The sequence below is a fragment of the Oryctolagus cuniculus genome, chromosome 1, assembly GCF_051225735.1.
Source record: "Oryctolagus cuniculus isolate XC-2025 breed Fujian yellow rabbit chromosome 1, ASM5122573v1, whole genome shotgun sequence".
Taxonomy (NCBI): domain Eukaryota; kingdom Metazoa; phylum Chordata; class Mammalia; order Lagomorpha; family Leporidae; genus Oryctolagus; species Oryctolagus cuniculus.
Genome location: NC_142867.1, coordinates 49,315,337 through 49,334,211, shown reverse-complemented (window position 1 = coordinate 49,334,211; position 18,875 = coordinate 49,315,337). Strand labels below are relative to the sequence as shown.

General features: G+C 53.9%; 1 protein-coding gene across 7 annotated transcripts in view; it reads right to left on the bottom strand.

Moving 5' to 3' along the window:
- The window catches only part of PLEKHA7 (pleckstrin homology domain containing A7), a 222,922-nt gene that overhangs the window by 203,018 nt on the left and 1,029 nt on the right, over window positions 1-18,875 (bottom strand). For all 7 annotated transcript variants that reach the window (XM_070072882.2, XM_089328143.1, XM_051833953.3 and 4 more), the window contains exons 2-3: window positions 18,798-18,874; window positions 18,657-18,714 (exon numbers count right to left, since the gene is read on the bottom strand). In XM_070072882.2, the coding sequence (XP_069928983.2) occupies window positions 18,657-18,714; window positions 18,798-18,810 (71 nt within the window). In that variant the 5' untranslated portion in view covers window positions 18,811-18,874. The remainder of the gene's footprint in view (window positions 1-18,656; window positions 18,715-18,797; window position 18,875) is intronic.

Sequence of the window (18,875 nt, the reverse complement as noted above, 5' to 3'; positions counted from 1 at the left end):
ACAGCTTAGCTCCAGTTCTCCGGGGAGTGAGACGGCAGACAGGGGCAGCAGCTCCTCTGGCAGAAACCAGTGTCTGCGTGGCCCTGAGGACTCAGTGGGCACTCAAATACTCCCAGCAGCTGGCTAGTGAGCCAACCCACTTTAACTCACCATAGTCACTGAGGACAGGCAAGATGGAGAATGTTTTCAGATAGAAAAGGAAGCCAGCATAGATGTAAACAAAGACACCACGTGATCCCCAGACTAGAGAGGAGTCTGGTGACACCTGAGCCAAGGTACAGCTCTTCCCTCTGCCTCTGGGACTCCCAGGCTACAGCTTGCTGGACTGCAAGGGGGCACCTGTCAGCAGCTGGTTGGCTAACCAGGCAGCATCCCAATGAGACTTACACAGCATTCGCCCAGCCTCTAACAAACACAGTCAACAGTCATTCCAAACACTAGTCCAGGCACTAGCAGTACAGCCTTGAACAAAACATGGTTCCTTGTGTTCATAGATTAAACTTTAGTGGGAAGAGATAAAAAAAATTTAAATATACATCTGGGTAAGAAAGAGAAAGCAGTACTAAGAAAACAGAGCATGCTGAGGGCCAGAAGTCAAGAAAAGTCACCCCAAAAAGGCCACCTGAACAGAGATCTGACCCTGGGTACACTTCAAAGGAGAGATGATGACACTTAGAAGTTCCCTGGAGGGGCCTGGTGGTGCTGTGGTGTAGTAGGCTAAGCCTCCGTCTGTGGTGCCAGCATCCCATATGGGCGCTGGTTTGTGTCCTGGCTGCTCCTCTTCTGATCCAGCTCTCTGCTTACGGCATGAGAAAGCAGTGGAAGATGGCCCAAGCAGCCCAAGCTCCTGGTTCCTGGCTTCAGATTGGCTCAGCTCTGACCACTGTGGCTATTTGGGGAGTGAACTAATGAATAGAAGACCTCTCTCTCCCTCTATCTGTAATCTGCCTCTCAAAAAAATAAATCGTTAAAAAAAAAAAAAAAAAGTTCCCTGGAAACGTGCATAATGCCAGGTAGTCCTGGACATTTCCAGATGCTTGTACTGGACAGACCCAAGGACAAACTGAACTGGCGTCACCAAGCTTCAGCCTGTGCATGCAAGTTCGAGAGCCACATCAAGGGGGGAGGCCTCGTGACTGTGCAGGAAGGAAGGTGGCGAGGCATCAGGTCTGGCCTGGGAGGAACCCTGGCTCCTCAGGGTGGGGGGAGGAACTCCTTCAATGGACTGGCAATGGACTCGGGGTCTAAGACTCAGCCCCTCCTGTGTGAGCCAGAATCCTGACAAACCACCTTGGAGGTCTCTTGGGAAGGGTGAAAGAATGAATATGTAAATGTGCTGTGCTATACATAAGCTGACTGACGGGTGGGAAGCCAGGATGCACTGTGTGACCCTGAACTGGCAGCCTCCCTGGGACCCTCTGTCCTCACCTTTAAATGGGAGGAATAGGGGTGGGCGGTTTAAGCCACTGCTTGGGCACCTGCTTCCCATGCAGTGCCAGTCCCAGTCCCAGCCACTCTGCTCCCCTTCTTGCTTCCTCCTAATGTGCATCCTGGGAGGTAGCTCAAGTCCTTGGGTTCTTGCCACTCAGAGTGGGAAGCCCAGATGGCATTCTGGGGGCTCCTGGCTTTGGCTTGGCCCAGCCCTGGCAGTTATGGGCATTTGGGGATTAAACAAGTAGATGGAAGATATCTCTAATAAAATGAAAATAATAAAAACATGTTTAAAAATGGGAGCAATGACATTTTAGGGTATCATGAGGATTATGGCAAATAATGTGTGAACAGCGTCATCATAGAAAGAGCCCTCCAAGCAGCGTTTCACGGGGTCCCATGGGATCCTCTTCCACACACCAGCACATGGAAGATTCTCCTGTCTTGCCTCCCTCTCTCTGTAACTTTGCCTTTCAAATCAATAAGTAAATCTTAAAAAAAAAAAAAAAAAAACTTTGGCGCCACCCTGCCGAAGAAGCAGAGGCTCAGGAAGACCCCGGCCCTGGCCCCTCCCTCCAGCCTCAGGGCTGCAGGCACAGCACAGGGCGTGCACTCCTGCAGGCTGGGCCAGAGGCCCCCGGCCAATCCTAAACGCGTGCTCAGGCTCCAGTCCACCAGAAGCAGGCAGTGCAGGGAGGTCACCCATGAAGACCTCTACCCTCCAGGTACCTGCAGCTCTCTGTGCCTGCAGCACGGATCACCAGGGGCCACGGCCATGGCGCCACAGCAGCACAGTGGTTGCCCAGGGCAGGGTTTCTTGCTCGCCTCTGGGCATCCTCTTGACAGGCAAACAGCACCAGGCGCCACGGTGTAGACGGCCCCACCTCCCACACTGGCGAACGTCACGGTCATGGTTTTCGTCATGCCCGGCCCCGGAGTTAAAGTTTAAACATCCTGCAGAAGGACTTCGGCAGAGCCTGCGCAGCAATCAACCACAGAAGCCGGTGCCAAAGGCCTGAGAACAGCGACAGCTTCCCTGCTAGCCTTCTTTGCCTCTCTATTGGCAAAGGTGTCGGGATCAGATCACTAAGGAAGCACGGTGAACTGGGGGGGAGCGAGGGCCTAAATACAAAGAGGATTCTGTCCCGCAGTCTTGCTTTGGTTTTAATAAATCCACGTGTTTCATTAACTCCACCCTGGCCTTCTCCTCCTGGCGGCCCCCACGCCGTCCCACCGCTGCCCAGGCTGCAAAGCAGGCTTCCCGTACACCGGTGTGAAGACCTCTGGAATCTACCTGGAGGGCCCCGGTTGTGAGTGAAAGTGAGGGGGCTACTTCACCTCCAGGCGTCAGGTAGACGCTGGGCAACCCCTCGGACACCCACACAGCCCAGCCCAACTGTACCTGTTTAGGAGTGCTGCCAGGCTGCGGTGTGTTGCCCCCTTCTCGCTGGGAGGCTAATCCTCACCTGCCCAGTGGGGTCCCACACAGGCACCCACCTACTGTGCGGTCTCAGGGCACGGCCACCACACCCACTGTATTCCACTTTCTTTCCCAACACCTGCCCGGGACCCTCATGGCCAGCAGCAGGAAGCTCTATCTCCTCTCCCCATGTCCTTGACCGTGTGGTGTCCTCACACAGTCACATCCTCTGCTGTAGCACCCAGACTCCCCTGTCACCAACAAACCCCTGCTGCTCTTCAACATCCAGCTTGGGGCCTGTCCCCCCACCCTCAGCCCTCCCTGGCCAGGCCTCCTCCATGTCCCCCAGTCCCATGGTCCCATGCTTCCCCTAGTTATCTGCACAGTGTCCTCTCATTTGGGACACATCTATGTCCCCGCCGCAGTGCAGGTTCCCAAGTCCCCTGAGGAAACCGGTGGTGCTTCGGTTCACTAATGGAGGGACTGCTGTGTCCCAGATACGTTCTGGGAGGCAGTCACAGGGCAGTGAAGACAACAAACAAGATGCCCACCATCGCACTAACATTTTAGGGCTAATCAACAGCCAACACGCAACAGTGCTTCCTACGCTGAAGACTGCCCTGAGTGTTTTGTAGTATCGCATTTAGTTTCCAGCACAATTACTATTATCCCCGTTTTGTAGATGAAATAACTGAGATCTGCTCAGAATCACAAGAGCTGGTGAGGAGCAGGTATGAGATGCAAACCCAGGCACTTCGTCAGCAGAGCCCATGCTCCTAACCACAGGCGAGTCTGCCCTTCCATGCTGTTTCTTCTACTCCACTTTACCCATCTTGGCACCCACAGGCCAGTGCCCCGCACATATCAAGTGCTCGGTGAAAATCTGCCACATGAAGGGACTCCCCAAGTGAGCATCCACTCCCCCTCCTCCCCACCCTAGCTCACAAGAACCCATACCCCCAGCCTTGGCCGACTCCCCCAGTCCCTGAACTATACCCTTCCCGAGCACTCCCCTCTCTGTGTGGCACCTGCACCCTTACCCCAACCCTTAATCACATACCAGGTGACCACCAGAAACCACAGGGACGCCTTGTCTCGCCAGCTCCCTGATATCCACCCCCCACCAGAGAATAACAAATAGGGTACCAGGGACACAGCCAACACGGCTACAAAAATTCTACACTGAATCCAGTCTCCATCGGCACTGGGACTTCCTCTTCCCTGCCCAGGAGGAAGTGAGCTAGGGCTCAGGTCAGACGTGATCTTTGCTAGAATGATACCCAAACTGTCTCAGCCCACAAGCAATCACAGCCAAGGTCACAATTAGGAAGCAGCTGTGGCTAAAAACAGCAAGGAAAGCTGGACATTTTTCACCCTTTGTTTCAACCCTCCAGGACACTCAACAACTCTGGTAGAAGATGCCAGAAATTGAATCTATGACCCAGCTGGACAGCACAGACAGGTGCCCTCTGTGTAGGTCAGAAGAATCCTGCAGGATCAAAGTCAAGGAATTACCCAGATCTGTTTGGACCAGTACAGCCATTGCAGAGAAAAGACAAAATATCTGCGCTCATAAATATAAATGCTAAAATCTGTTCTGGGAGCTAAGTACTTGACATGCAATCTCATTTAATCTCTGCAAAAGGCCCATGGGACAGACAACAACAGGGGTCCTTATAAAACCTGTTTGAGTTCCTCAACCACAAAGTCTGGCATCCAAGCTTATGGCTCACCCAGACCCCATAGTTGCCCCATCTGAAGTGTGCAGTGGGAACAGCAGAGCTGCACCCAGAACCCAGCACAAAGCAGGGTGCTTGAAGGAGAAAGAGCAAAATCTCAGAGCTTTCTACTAACTCAAGGAGGCAGCCAGCAAGATCACCTCACGACACAGTGATTGCATCTCCTTTCGCTGGGCACCTTGGGGAATCAGAAGACTTATCTGGGGCTCTAATCTGAATATCCATGTATTCACAGAACAGGAAGCCAATAACTTTCCCCCAAAGAAACCATACGGTGCCCAACACACAAACCCACCCACGCATTTGCAGGTGAGGAAGGCTGGGAAAAGTCACAGCAGAGGCCGACTGAGCTCCCTCCAGCTCCCACCCACACACGAAGGTGAAAAAAAAATGTAATTATTCAAAGCCTCAGTAAATGGATGTAATTTCAGGTACCACCGATTCCCTCTGGAAATGCATTAATGGTACAGTGATTATGGGTGTTTAGTTTCACAGCATTCATCCTCCCCACCCCATATCATCAGGTTAAAAATGTGGAGAAAAATCTCTCCCCAAACACTTTATTGTAGAGGGTAGGGATTCATTTCTCCTCACTTGGTTCCTGACCACTGGCTTTGGGGCCTCCCTCCCCCATTCACCCTGGAGACCCCAATTTACTCTCAATGCCAATCTACCCTCTCTCTCCTAGGTCTGCCAGCCTGGGGAGGGTCATTTCAATTGTCTAATCAAGCCACACCTACTTGGCTGAGCACTGCCTCTGGCCCTGCCTCGGTCCCCAGGGAGATGGTGAGCTATTCACAGGACTGAGTCACCATATCCCCCAGAACCAGCTCGGGAAAGGCCAAGATGCCAGACACACATCTCTGACCTACTCATCTCCACCATGGTCTGCTGGGACACGTGGATCCTCCCAGACCCAGCACTCCCACTCTCCACCTAATTGCAGCTTGCTTGCTGTGCCTGGCTGTCAACACCGATCACCTGGCAAGACCCGTCAAACCTGAGCCCTCCTCTGCCCTCAGGAGGGTCACTGTGTCCCCCCAGGCAGACACAGACCGCAGGCAGCGGTCATCCACAGGACCAGCCACACTGTTCCTTAGGGACTGACGGCATCATTGGGGCAGGAGGCGAGGGCAGCACATTCCTCAGCTCCATTGAGGAAAGCAATGAAGGGAACTGCCTAGGCATCTGGCTCCACTTCCCAGGAAGTGGAGTGGATACGAATAGACAGCTGTGCCTGCCGATTCGCTCTCCAGGTCTGTCACATAGCTTAGTCCCGACGATGCAGACAGCCTCCTGTAACCAGAGACTCGCAAGGCCTGAGCACCTACTAGGTGCCAAGTAACAATTCAAGCCAGGAGCTTCAAGTCTGCCGTGTTGAATTCTCAAGTAACACCAGAGTGGGAAAGAACATCATTGTTACCCAGATGGGGAAGCTCAGAGACAGTTTCACTTTCAGCGTCTCCGAGGCACCTGTGCAATGTGTAGCAGACTGGCTCCCGGAGGTTCTGGCTCAGCGTTCTAGAACACTGCTGAAATTCAGCTCTACCCTCTCTGCACCTCATTCTGTGTCCCAATGCAGGCACCAAAGTGGCCGCCTCCCCCTAAGGGAGCTAGAAGCCCTGTCAGGCACTGCAAACATCAGAACCCCGAGAGATGGGGCACGGACAGAGTGGAAACCAAACGTGGCCATCTTTAGGACAACTGGCAGGGCCAGGTGTCTGGCCTAGCAGTAAAGACTGCATCCCATATCAGACTGCTCTGTTCCTTGGGAGGCGGCAGCAGATGTCTCAGTCAGCTGGGTCCCTGCCACCCATACGGGAGACCTGGATTGAGCTCCCATTTGGGGCTTTGGCCTAGCACTGCCGCCCAGAGCTTTCCAGGCAAGGAGTCTTAAGCATCAACCATTTAGTGCCCAGCTTCCCTTTTAAGACAAGTCTCAAGCATGCACAATTTTCCTTCAGGCTAGCCAGACCCTAGGGGAAGTCCCCAGAGAGCACAACAGTGCCACGTGTCACCCTAGGAAGGGGCTTCCTTAGGATAGCACTTTCATTGCTACACAGCATGCACAAGCCACCAGGCACTGCTCTGAGGGAGGGGGAAATCGCAGTCCCCATTTAACTGATGAAGACACCCGAGCTGGTAGCAGAGCAAGGATTTCAACCCTGCACTCGGACTCCAGAAACCACGTTCTCCAAACAACACTTGGGGCCATTGGGTGTTGGAGGCAGCCTTAGACCCTGAAGCCAGGCCACCAGTGAGGGATTTCCCAGGGCCTGTCCTCAGTCCTCACCCAGCCCCAGTCTCAATCTCACACAGGCACTATGTCCCTCCCCGGCTCCAACTCCTGCACATTTCCTCCCTGGCCTTCCTCACTGACCCTCCAAAGCACCTGTTCCCAAGGAGCCCCCAACCCAGGCCCCCCAAAACTGTCCAGATGGCCTGTGGCCCTTTCCAGAAGGCAGACTAACATGGTGACCTCTGTTTCTCTCCCCAGCACCCAGCAAGAAGACTGCATGTGCAGGGCCAGCATTATGGCTAGCAGGTTAAGCCTCAGCCTGTAGTACCAGCATCCCATTTGGCACTGGTTCAAGATCCAGCTGTTCCACTTCCAAACCAGCTCACTGCTAATGTGACCAAGAAAGCTGCAGAAGACTGCCCAAGTGCTTGGGCCCCTGCACCTACATGGGAGACCTGCAAGAAGCTTCTGGCTACTGGCTTGGCCTGGCTTATGGCTATTTGGGGAGTGAACCAGTGGATGGAAGCTCTCTCTCCTCCTTTCTAACTCTGCCTTTCAAATAAATAAAAAATAAATCTTAGGGTCCGGCTCCGTGGTACAGTAGGTTAATCCTCCGCCTGAGGCACTGGCATCCCATATGGGCGCCAGTTCGAGTCCCGGCTGCTCCTCTTCCAATCCAGCTCTCTGCTATGGCTTAGGAAAGCAGTAGAAGATGCCCATGTGCTTGCGCTCCTGCACCCCCGTGGAAGACCCAGAAGAAGCTCCTGGCTTTGGATCGGCACAGCTCCGGCCGTTGCGGCCATCTGGGAAGTGAACCACTGGAAGGAAAACCTGTCTGTCTCTCCCTCTCACTGTCTGTAGCTCTACCTCTCAATTTTTTTAAAAAAATTAATAACTCTTATAAAAAAGACTGCATCTGGCCAGCGCTGCGGCTCACTAGGCTAATCCTCTGCCTGCGGCACTGGTACCCTGGGTTCTAGTCCTGGTTGGGGCACCAAATTCTGTCCTGGTTGCTCCTCTTCCAGACCGGCTCTCTGCTGTGGTCCAGGAAGACAGATAAGGATGGCCCAAGTGCTTGGGCCCTGCACCTGCATGGGAGACCAGAAGGAAGCACCTGGCTCCTGGCTTTGGATCAGTGCAGCGTGCCAGCCGTAGCAGCCATCTGGGGGGTGAACCAACAGAAGGAAGACCTTTCTCTCTGTCTAACTCTGCCTGTCAAAAAAAAAAAAAAAACTGTATGTTTATAATCAGAGTCTGTCAGAACAGGTGGATCCTTGACCTAAATCACCCAGCTCCCTCCGGTGAGGAGCTCACCTCTCAAGGTGGCCCATGGCTCCATCTGGGGACAGCTATGGGCAACTCCGCTTGCCAGTGGAGAGGCTACGAATACCACAGAGGCTATTGAATGAATCCGAGCCACTGCTCTGGCTCCACCCCTCCAGGGGAGAGGACATCTCATCTCCCACTTTACCTAGGTGGAGAGCAACCAGGATGAGGTGTAGCCAGGGGCCTGGGCACAGGGCAGGAATGGGACCTCTGCTCTCTGCCTCTCCCAGGCACGCTGCCCATCCTCCCTGCACAGCAGAGGGTTTGCAGGCAGCAGAAGGGGTAGCCAGCAGCCCTGGGAAGAGACTACTCATTAACTCCAAGCTGTCAGATTTAGAGTAGGTGAAGGCTCTGCCTTGGCAGGAAAAGCCCCCAAGAACATTGGCTGTGACGCTGGACACAAACTTTTGGCAGGACCTGAAAGACAGCCTGGCTCTAAGCAGGCTTAAGAGGCTCATCAGCCCCTAAGCTGGGGTCAGCTGACATCTGGGAGTAGGAGGAGTAGAGGGAGGCAGACAGGAGGGTGCCCCAGCTAAAGGAGGTCCACTTCCCCAGAGCACCAGGGATCTGTCCCCACCCTGCCTGGGGACCACCCACCCATCACTCTTCTGTCCTATGGGGACTTTCTGAGAGAGACCCAGGGTAAAGTGCAAGGGGACTTCTGCCTCAGGGCCATCAGGGAAGGTGCAGAGAACCAGCTTGGGGATAGACCCATAGGGAGGATTCAGAACAGAGAGAATAGTGATAAGAGTCAGAGGCATCCCACACCATGGTGGAAGTCACACAGGGTTTAGAGCCAGGAAGATTCAGGTTCAAGTTCCAGGCCCCTCCATGATGCTCTGGCCCTAAGGGGATCTTTTAATAACCATCCTCAGCCTCAAATGCCTGCTCTGCAAAATGAAGACAGTTATTTAAAAGGCAGGAATGCGTTTCCAACTATCAAGCACCATGAAGATTATCACTGACACCTGTGACCTGGGAAAGGCCAGATAATAGGTCTGTCCTGCAGTGGTCAGAGCTGATCACCAGATGGCTGCCTGGATTAGAGAGCCGCAGCCGCGCAGCCCTGTAAATGATCAGGAAAGAGGTAAACCAGCAGCCGTCCCCACACCCATTATGCTAGGCTCTTGGCCATCAGACCCTTGCGGCTCAACTAGCTGCCTGTGGCCAAGGACAGCCCAGTCTTTGACAGACAAGATTATATCATGGGTTTTTTATATTATTATTTTTTAAAGATCTACTTATCTATTTGAAAAGTAGAGTGACAGAGACAGAGACAGACAAACAGGTCTTCTATTCACTAGGTCATTCCCCAAATGGCCACAACACCTGGAGCTGGGCCAGGCTAAAGCCAGAAGCCAGGAACTCCATCCAGGTATCCTACGGGGTGGCAGAAACCCAAGTACTTGAGCAATCATCTACTGCTTCCCAGGTACTGTAGCAGGAAGCCAGATCAAAAACACTGTAGCCAGGACTCGAACCAGGACTCAAACCACACTCCAATATGGGATGCAGGTGTCCCAACAGGAAGTTTAACCTGCTGTACCACAACACCTACTCTACAGTGTTGTTTTTAAAATAACACTTTACCCGCCGAAGCCGTGGCTCAGTAGGCTAATCCTCTGCCTGCAGCGCCAGCACTCCAGGTTCTAGTTCCGGTTGGGGCACCAGATTCTGTCCAGATTGTTCCTCTTCCAGTCCAGCTCTCTGCTGTGGCCCGGGAATGCAGTGGAGGATGGCCCAAGCCCTTGGGCCCTGCACCGACTTGGGAGACTGGGAGGAGGCACCTGGCTCCTGGCTTCAGATCGGCGCAGCACACCAGCCATAGCAACCATTTGGGGGATGAACCAACAAAAGGAAGACCTTTCTGTCTCTCTCTCTCTCTCACTAACTCTGCCTGTCAAAAACAAAAACAAAAACAAAACAAACAAACAAAAACAAAAAAACAAAAAAAACCTTTACTTGGAAATATTGCAAACTTACAGAAAAGGCACAAAACTAAGAACAGCACAAAGAACTCTGTGTGCCCCCACCTAAACCTTCCCCCTATTAACAATGAATCTTGGGCTGGCATTGTGACACAGCAGGTTAAGCTGCCACCTGTGATGCTGAATTCCAGATGAGTGCCAGTTTGCATTCTGGCTGTTCCACTTATGATCTAGCTCCCAGCTAATGTGCATAGGAAAGCAGTGCTTGGGCCCTTGCCACCCAAGTAGCAGATCTGGATGGGGTTCCAGGCTCCTGGCCTTGACCTACCTATCGCTGACCATTGCCTCCATTTGGGGAAATGAGCCAGCAAATGGAAGATTTCTCTCTCTCTCTCTCTCCCTCTCCCTCTCACTCTCCCTCTCCCTCTCCCCCCCCCCACCCCTCTTTCCCTTCCTCCCTCCAACTTTGTCTTTCAAACAAATATTTAAAAAATCTATCCCCTATGCTTGGTCACCCACCCCTCCCCCATGCACACAATTTTTCCCCATAATCACTAAAGAGCAAATACTTCAGTGCGTATTTCCCAAGAATAAGGACATCCTTTTAATTCCACAATGGCTATGCAGTTCTTACTGGACCTAGGCAAACCCAGTTCAAGGGCTCCCGGCTTCTCCTGCAGCAGCTCAATGTGACTGGGACTCAGAACCCACGTCTCCAGCCACCCTCAAAGCCATGTGGATGTACAGGAGAGGAGTGCATGTCTGCCGGGCATTTGCTGAGTCCAGTCAATCAGTTAAGTCACATGATCCTCACCTTGAATCCCGGTTCACTGGTGAAGAAGTAGGTGACCTGCCAAGGTCAGGGAGCTGAACTACAATCTAGGAAGTACGACTACAGAGCTGTGCTCTCAGCCACTGCCTGGTTACACTCACCAGTGCCCATGCTCACCACCTCCTTCTGCATGCTGGAGTTGCCAAGCGAAAGACCACATCAGTGTTGAAATCTTAAGACAACTGCATTGCTTTTCTCAGGGCCCACAGTGCATCAACATTGCAGCTGGAAAGTTCCCAAGGGATCTCCTCACCCTGCTCTATCTCAAAGTCTTACTACAGAGGGACCAGCGCTGTGGTGCCTTGGACTTCAGTGCCAGCATCCCATAAGAAAACTGGTTCAAGTCCCGCTGCTCCACTTCCAATCCGGCTCCCTGCTAATGTGCCTGGGAAAGCAATGGAGGATGGCTAAGTCCTTGGGCCCCTGCACCCATGTGGGAGACCCAGAAGAAGCTCTTGGCTTTTAGTTTCAAATCAGCTCAGCTCTGGCCATCACAGCCACTTGGGGAGAGAACCAGCGGATGAAAGACCTCGCTCTCTCTACCTCTCTCTGTACCTCTGTCTTTCAAATAAATAAAATCTTAAAAAAAAAAAGTCTTACTATGGAAAACACTAAGAAGCCTGGCCCATCTTGTCAAAGTATTCATCTGAAAGGATGGTAGGGGGACTGAACAAAAATTAAGATGAGGCCAGTGCCGTGACTCACTAGGCTAATCCTCTGCCTGAGGCACCAGCATACAGGGTTCTAGTCCCGGTTGGAGCGCCAGTTCTGTCCCGGTTGCTCCTCTTCCAGTCCAGCTCTCTGCTGTGGCCCGGGAGTACAGTGGAGGATGGCCCAAGCCCTTGGGCCCTGCACCCGCATGGGAGACCAGGAGGAAGCGCCTGGCTCCTGGCTTCGGATCAGCACAGTGTGCCGGCCATAGCGGCCATTTGGGGGGTGAACCAATGGAAGGAAGACCTTTCTGTCTGTCTGCAACTCCCTGTCAAAAAAAAAAAAAAAATTTAGCAGAAAGCAAAGCCCGCATAAATTTTCAGACTGAAGCAATACCTGGAAGACACTTTCTGCCATGGGCCTCCCCAGCAAGCCCCACCCTCTTTGTCCCTCGATCTGTGGCCAAGAGGCCCGAGAAGCCCTGGTCTGGGGGAAGAACACACCCAGGCCTCTGCCCTGAGCTCCAAACAAGCTGCAGCTCTACAGCCCGTGACCCCAGGGAAGGCCCCTGACACCCCCCACCCCCAGCCTGACTTTCTGCACTGAAACAAGGCAACAAGCGCAAGACTCAAACCAGACAACGCTGATGGCGCACTCCGAAAACAACCAAACACGAGCTCAAAACGCTTCTCATTTCAGACAACTGAAAAGCAAATGTTTTGACAGCCATTTGAAAACAACAGGCAAACAGAACCATACCCGACGCGCGCTCCCCTGCCAATGTATCCTTACAACTTCGTGGCAGTTACCAAGATGCTGCAGCCTGGCGCTGGGCAGAAAGAACCCCAACCAGGCTGTCCTCCGAAGGCAGAGAAAGCCAGGCCTCACAAATGGTCACACCCTGACGAGCTCGCCTCCACGTCCTTCTCCCACAGTGCCCTACTCAGGAGGCCCCAGACCTACTCCCGCAGATGTCAGGAGAGTGGGAAGCGTGCCACCAGGCCACAGTACCTACACTCAGCCCTTCACACACATGAAGCTCACTTCTCCCCTGCAGAAAGAGGCTTAAGAAACACCTTGCAAATGTTCTCCTCGGGGAAGCCTTCCCAGATCCTTCTGGGGGTTGTGCCGAGGCCGCCGCAGGGATCACCGTTCTTAATCCTTGGCTTTGGACACAACGTTCCCTGTTACTCATTTCCCACAGAACCCGACATTAACACATGAACCTGCTTTCACCCTTGATAAACCACCAGGAAATGAAACGTGCAGCATGGGCCTGTGCCAACACCTGCAAGGCCAGGAGAGCCTCTCCTTAACCTTCAACCACGAGAGGCTCCAGGATTTCCAGGTCAAATACGTATAAGCTGCTAGAAAGTCCACATGTGACTGCTACCTCCGGGCCAGAAACAAAGTTCCCAGGGGTACCTTGACAAGAAACAGCCAACAGGCTGGCCGGCTACAGGACAACCTTCAGTATCACCAAGTTCAACTTTGTCTGGGAAAGAAGACATGATGGCCAGGACAAACCCCTTCCGAGGGGGTGGCCTGGAAGTTGGTCCCTGATGATGGTGACTTCAAGAGGGCCACCTCCTGGACTGTCAGTACCCACTGGCTTTCCCTAAGGGCCCAGGCTTGATGCCTACAGCTGGCTGGGAGCCCCACGTTTACTTCCCAAGTTCTTTTCTCCCTTTAACTTCAGACTTAAAGACAGGTTGAAGACAAAACACATGCACTGCAAACTTGGCATCATCTTGAGGGTAACCCTCGCAGAGGTAGAAATAGGGTCCTTGTCTCATCCCTGTTCCCTCTGGTCCACAGGACAGGCTCTTCACGCCCAGCCTTCGGGAACCCCAAGCCCTGCTGGGTCTCCCCGCTCTTTGCCCCTGCCTGGGGGCCTGGACATGGGCACTCATGCCCTGCAGTTTCTCAGAGTGGGGCCTGGGAGAGGTGATTCACCATAGCAAGTAATTACCCTGATGTTTATATTTAAGATGTTACATTCCACAATAGAGAGATGAACCATAAACTTCATGTTAATCATTCAGAACTTTAATTTTTCTTTATTTAGAATGACAAATAGTAAAATTTTGAAAAGCCGTGTCAAACTGAGGGAAAGAAAAAGGAAAACATTTTCTGCTTTAGTACCTTTCAATGGCACAATTTTCCTACGCTTTCATTTTGCACTGGGGCCCTGAAAATTATGTAGTTCATCCTGCCTCTAGGACCTGCTTCAGGCCAAAGGACTCACAAGGGCAAGGCCAGCCACACTCCAAGCCTCAGAAATGTCTCTGCCAAGAATCTCCCTGCCCTACCTTAGAGGCAGGTGCCCAGAGGAGAATGTAACTTAGACAAGACATCCCTGAAAGTCCAACAAAGCTAAGAAAGAAACTTGAAGCCAGAAAGGACTTTGTGCAATCAGCTGCTTCTGGCCAGGACCCTGGAGCCAAATCAAAAGGATGATACCCAAGTCGGGCAGCCAGGGAGCAAGGGGCCTTGTCAACGGCCAAGAGATGCACTACGCTGAGGCTACGAGGCTGCTGGAGCCACCGCTGGCCAGGTTCCCGCCTGCAGCATTGCTCGACAACAAGTGGCTTCACCCACTACGCGGCAGCCTCGACGGGCCGTTCCCAGCTGCTCGGCTTTTCTTCCTGCCAAGTGCCTATGCAGTGCCCAGCCCTGGCTGAGGACCAGCGTCTCAGGACCAGGAACAGGATGTCTGTCTTCCAGGAGCATCCTTGGCCCACGTGGGACAGGGTCCCTCCTATCACTCATCGTCTTTTGACGCATGACCTATTCAAAGCCTGATGTAGCGAGAACCCAGCCCGTGGGGCTCCATGAACCCGGAAGAGCAGCTCAGTGTAGCACTCCAGCTCCCCACGCCTCTTTTAGGAGATCCCCCCCGCCCCGCCAGCCTTCATCTGTTGGGGCCGCAGGGCCTGTGTTGCAGCACAGCAGGTTAAGCTGCTGCCTGTGATGCTGGTTTTCTCTATCAGGACACTGGTTCAAGTCCCAGCTGCTCTGCTTCAGATCTAGTTCCCTCCTGATGTGCCTGAGAAGTCAAAAGATGGCCCAAGTACTTAGGCCCCTGCTACCCAGGTGGGAGACCAGGGTGGTGCTCATGGCTCCCACCTGGCCTAGTCCCAGCCATTGTGGCTATTAGGGGGAGTGAACCAGCACATAGAAGACCACTTCCTCTGTCTCTCCCTCTCTAACTCTTTCAAATAAAATAAATAAATCTTAAAGAAAGCGAAAAGGCTGTGTCTGCTAAAATGTGTTTACTAAGTGATTACTGATGTCTTCCATTTCTCACTAATAAGACACACAGCACCACCAGTCAGCATTGGAGACCAAGGGCTCCTGCCCTTCCAAGGCACCCCAGGCCCCAGGAAAAGAAGGGGTGTGGCCTTGAGAGGCTGGGGGCGGGGGGCAGTCTGACAGAGCCATGGGCAGGAAGTCCTGGGTCCCACCCAAGACCTGATGTTGGACCACGGCTACTATCATGTCAGTAGACGGACACCCGCCACAGAGACAGGTCTGTGGTTACAGACTGAAGACTCACATTCTAGTCCCAACTAACACCACGGCCAAGTCACTGAGCCATCACAGAGCTCAGCTTCATCCAAACAAGGGGAAGCAGCACTGCCCAGCTGCCTCTGGGGACCGTCAGAAGGAAAAGCTGAGAGAAGGTAAAGGTATACACCTGCTGTTCACTGCAGGAGCACCCAGGATGACTACCGGTTTCCAGACCCTATTCCAGTCCTATTGTGGACTAGCAACAGTCCCTGCCTCCCACACTGCTGTGACAATTAGATCAGCATAGTCCCAGAGAAGGTCTCAGACAAGGCTGTTGCATTGTGACTACCACCGTTACAGGTGCTGTTACTGGTGACGGCATTGTTGCAATTACTCTTATACCTGGCAAAGGCACCTCTGGGAAAGAAGTCTTCCTAAAGGGCACATCAGCATCACCAGTGCAGGATCAGGAGACTTGGGAACAGAGTCCCCACGCTGCCCCTCACTGATGCAGAACTGAACCCAAAGTGCAGAAAGCAACAGTAAACCCCACCTCCCACCCCTCCTTACCCCCCCCACCACCACCAAGCTCAAGGTTTTCTGTGCAAGAAATGGTCTCTGGAGGGTTCTAAAACAGCTGCCAAGTATCAGGAGCAATGATGCACCCTGAACATCTCACAGGGCTTCCCTGTCCAAGGACCCATGAGGAAAAATAAAATTGCTTGGGCCAGGGCGTGCCTCCCGAAACTTTACTGAAGCTCCTTAGAGGACCCTCTCCCCAAAACTCACTCATTCAGAAAAGCACAAGGCAAGTCTCAGGAAGCAGAGCAAAGCAAAGCAGCTTCTATGTGGGGAAAAGGAGAAAAACCACTCCCAAAGCATAAAGTCGCTCAAGAAATCATGACATAAGGAGGTAGGAAATAGCCCCCCCACACACACTGGCTCCCCACCTTCTAACACCGCTATATACAGCTCTCCCACGGCCTGGGAGGACTTGGTCAAGGCTCTCAGGAATAGGGAACCACAGCTGGCTATGGAATAACCACCAGGGACCTCTCGGATGGTTACCATGGAGGGGCCAGCACGACAGCCTTTAGAGACCCCCACACCACCCCCCACAAAGGACCCCAGCTGGGCTGTGACCAGCCCTTCATGGCACTCGCAGCCTTTCCTCCTACCAAACAGGTGAGGAACCTGCTGCTTAGACCACAGCCGTCTGTCCCCATCCCACCGGCTCAGAAACACTGCTCCAGCGACTCTCCGGTCTCAGTTCATTTCTCCCACTCCTCCAGACCCTTCCCAGCAGAACAACATGTGCCCTACAGTCTCCCACTTAAAAGAGAACTCCCCTCATGCCATGCCTTCCCGTTAGCAGCTGAGGTCTCAGTCCTCTTCACAGCACAGGATCTGCCCATCCCTCCTGATCCATGAGTTCAGCCCACATCTTTCCTTCCAGCTCCTCCAGCGAGGCTCCTGGGCTCTCCCCCTTCCCGGCCCTGCTCACTCTCATCTGCTGGGTTCGCCTCTTCTCCCAACCTTACACACTGCGCTGTCCCAAGGCTGGGGTCATCTCCTCTTTCTTATCCTATCTCACTGGTGATTTCGTCTGATCCCAAGGCCTTGAATAACATCTGTTATACTCTGGTGCATCTCTTCAGCCTTGCTCTCCCCAAAACTTCCGATTCATTCAAGGGTACCTCGGAAAGTTCATGGAAGATGGAATTAAAAGATACGTCTAGATAACAAAAATCTGGAAATCCATGCACAGTTTTTTTTTCCATAATATGCATTTCCCATGAGCTATCCATCTACTAATATATTCACCTCCAGCATCTCAGGGCAAAGCTCTCATGATTCTCCCCACTCAAACCTGCTCCTGCCCCAGCCTTCCCATCTCAAGGATATGAGAGCCATCCCCACAGGCGCTGGAGCCCCTGGGAGTCACCACCACAGCACATTCAATTCATCGGGAAGGTGTGCAGGTATGACTTCGTGACCACTGAATACCACTCTCCATCCAAGTGCTCCCTCTCGAAGGCAGGCCACTAGGAACCCACCTGACTACAGCAACCACCTGCTGACACCCTCCGGCCTCCCGACAGCAGCCCACCTACCACCTCCCCATAGCAGGTGATCTTTCTAAAAATGCAAACCAAATCATGCCACTCCCCTGCTCAAATAAAACCCTCAGTGACTTCTCACTGGGCTTAGCATACGGTTTAGAAACTCCCTACTTGGACTCACAAAGCCTTGTATCATGTACCTGTCTCTCACCTGTGCCCTCTCTCATGTCACTATCTCCCATGGCCTTCCTGCTCCTTGAACTTGACGCTCTTCAGTGCTTTGAGCCCGTGTACTAGCTGCTCCCTCTTCCTGAACTGCAGCGTGCCCTCATCATCCCAGGATGGCTCCTTCATCAAATTCCACCTTAGATGCCACCTGTTCAGCTCCATCCCTGACCTCCCAATCCAGCCCAGGCACCGGGCAGTCCACATCACTTCACCTTCATTTTCTGCACAGTAATCAGCGTTAATATTCCTCTTGTTTATTTGCTGCTCACTTCCCTCCCCAGGCCAGATTACAATCTCCTTGAGGAGTGAGACTAAATCTCACCCATCAGCTTTCCAATCACTGTGCAAGAACCCAAACAGGTGGGAGAGGCTCCGGGCATCTCTTCAGGTACCACACTCCACACTAACCTTGTTTCCAAGCTGCTGACCAGATGAATTCTGACTCGCAGTCCCCTGAAGCACACCCAGCCCTATACTCAGACCAGGACCCAGACCTTTGGCTGGTTCATTCATTCAGCGAACAAACATTTACCAAGCGCCAAGGCGATGCCAGGCACTGGGGCAAGGGATCAAAGGCAGTTTGTGACCTCCCGGAGCTCGCGGGTGAGCTGGCAGAGCGGGAAAGACCGCACCAGTGTTAGAGCCTCCAGGGCGCCCGCACGCGCTGCCCTGATTCTGGTTCTCACAGACCCAGCAGACCCGCGTAGCCTGGGGGGGTGGGGGGTCGAGTAGGGCGCCCCGACTCCGCAGGAGAAGCGTCGGCTGTACCGGCGGGATCCACGAAGGGGATCGGTCCACCGGCTGCTCCTGCCCTCACCCCGCAGGCCGCGCGCAGACCAGAGGCCAGGGGTGCAGGTCAGACTCCCCGCCACCGTCCACGAGAGGCGGCCCGAGAGGAAGGCCTCCCCAACGAGATTCTCACCTTCTCTGCCTCCCCCCCACAACCCCGCACACCCCGAGACCCTCGTTCCACTCCACGCCCCCCCCCCCGCCCATCTCTAGCCCGGCGGGGGAGGCGTGTCCGGCCCTTGCTCTGGCGTCCCAATCCGATCCCCTAGGCGGCCTGGGCCCCTCTACGGTGACGCGCACCCCACCCCGCCCCCGTCCCGGAGCCCGCCACACAACTCCGGCAAACAAAACCCCACAGAGTGCGGCCGCGGCGCGGTGCGCGCCAACTCGCCCGGACCCGCGCGCCGGGAGCGGGAGAGGGAGGGGGCGCCGGCCGGGGCTCAGGCGGGACCCCCACGGCACAGGTGCGCGCGCGGCGCTGGCCCCGACTCACTCACTCGATGAAGTAGCTGGCGCCCTCCTCCGTGAAGCCCTCCTCCCAGCCGCGGGGAAGGTCTGCGGAAACGCGGGGAAAGTCGGTCAAACTTGGGCGGCCGCGCGCGTCCCCCTCAACCCCTCGCCGCCGGCCCGAAGCCCACCTGAGCGGATCATGTGGCCGGAGTTGACGGGCTCCCCGGTGCGCGGGTGCAGCCAGGTCGTGCAGCGGAGTTGGTCAC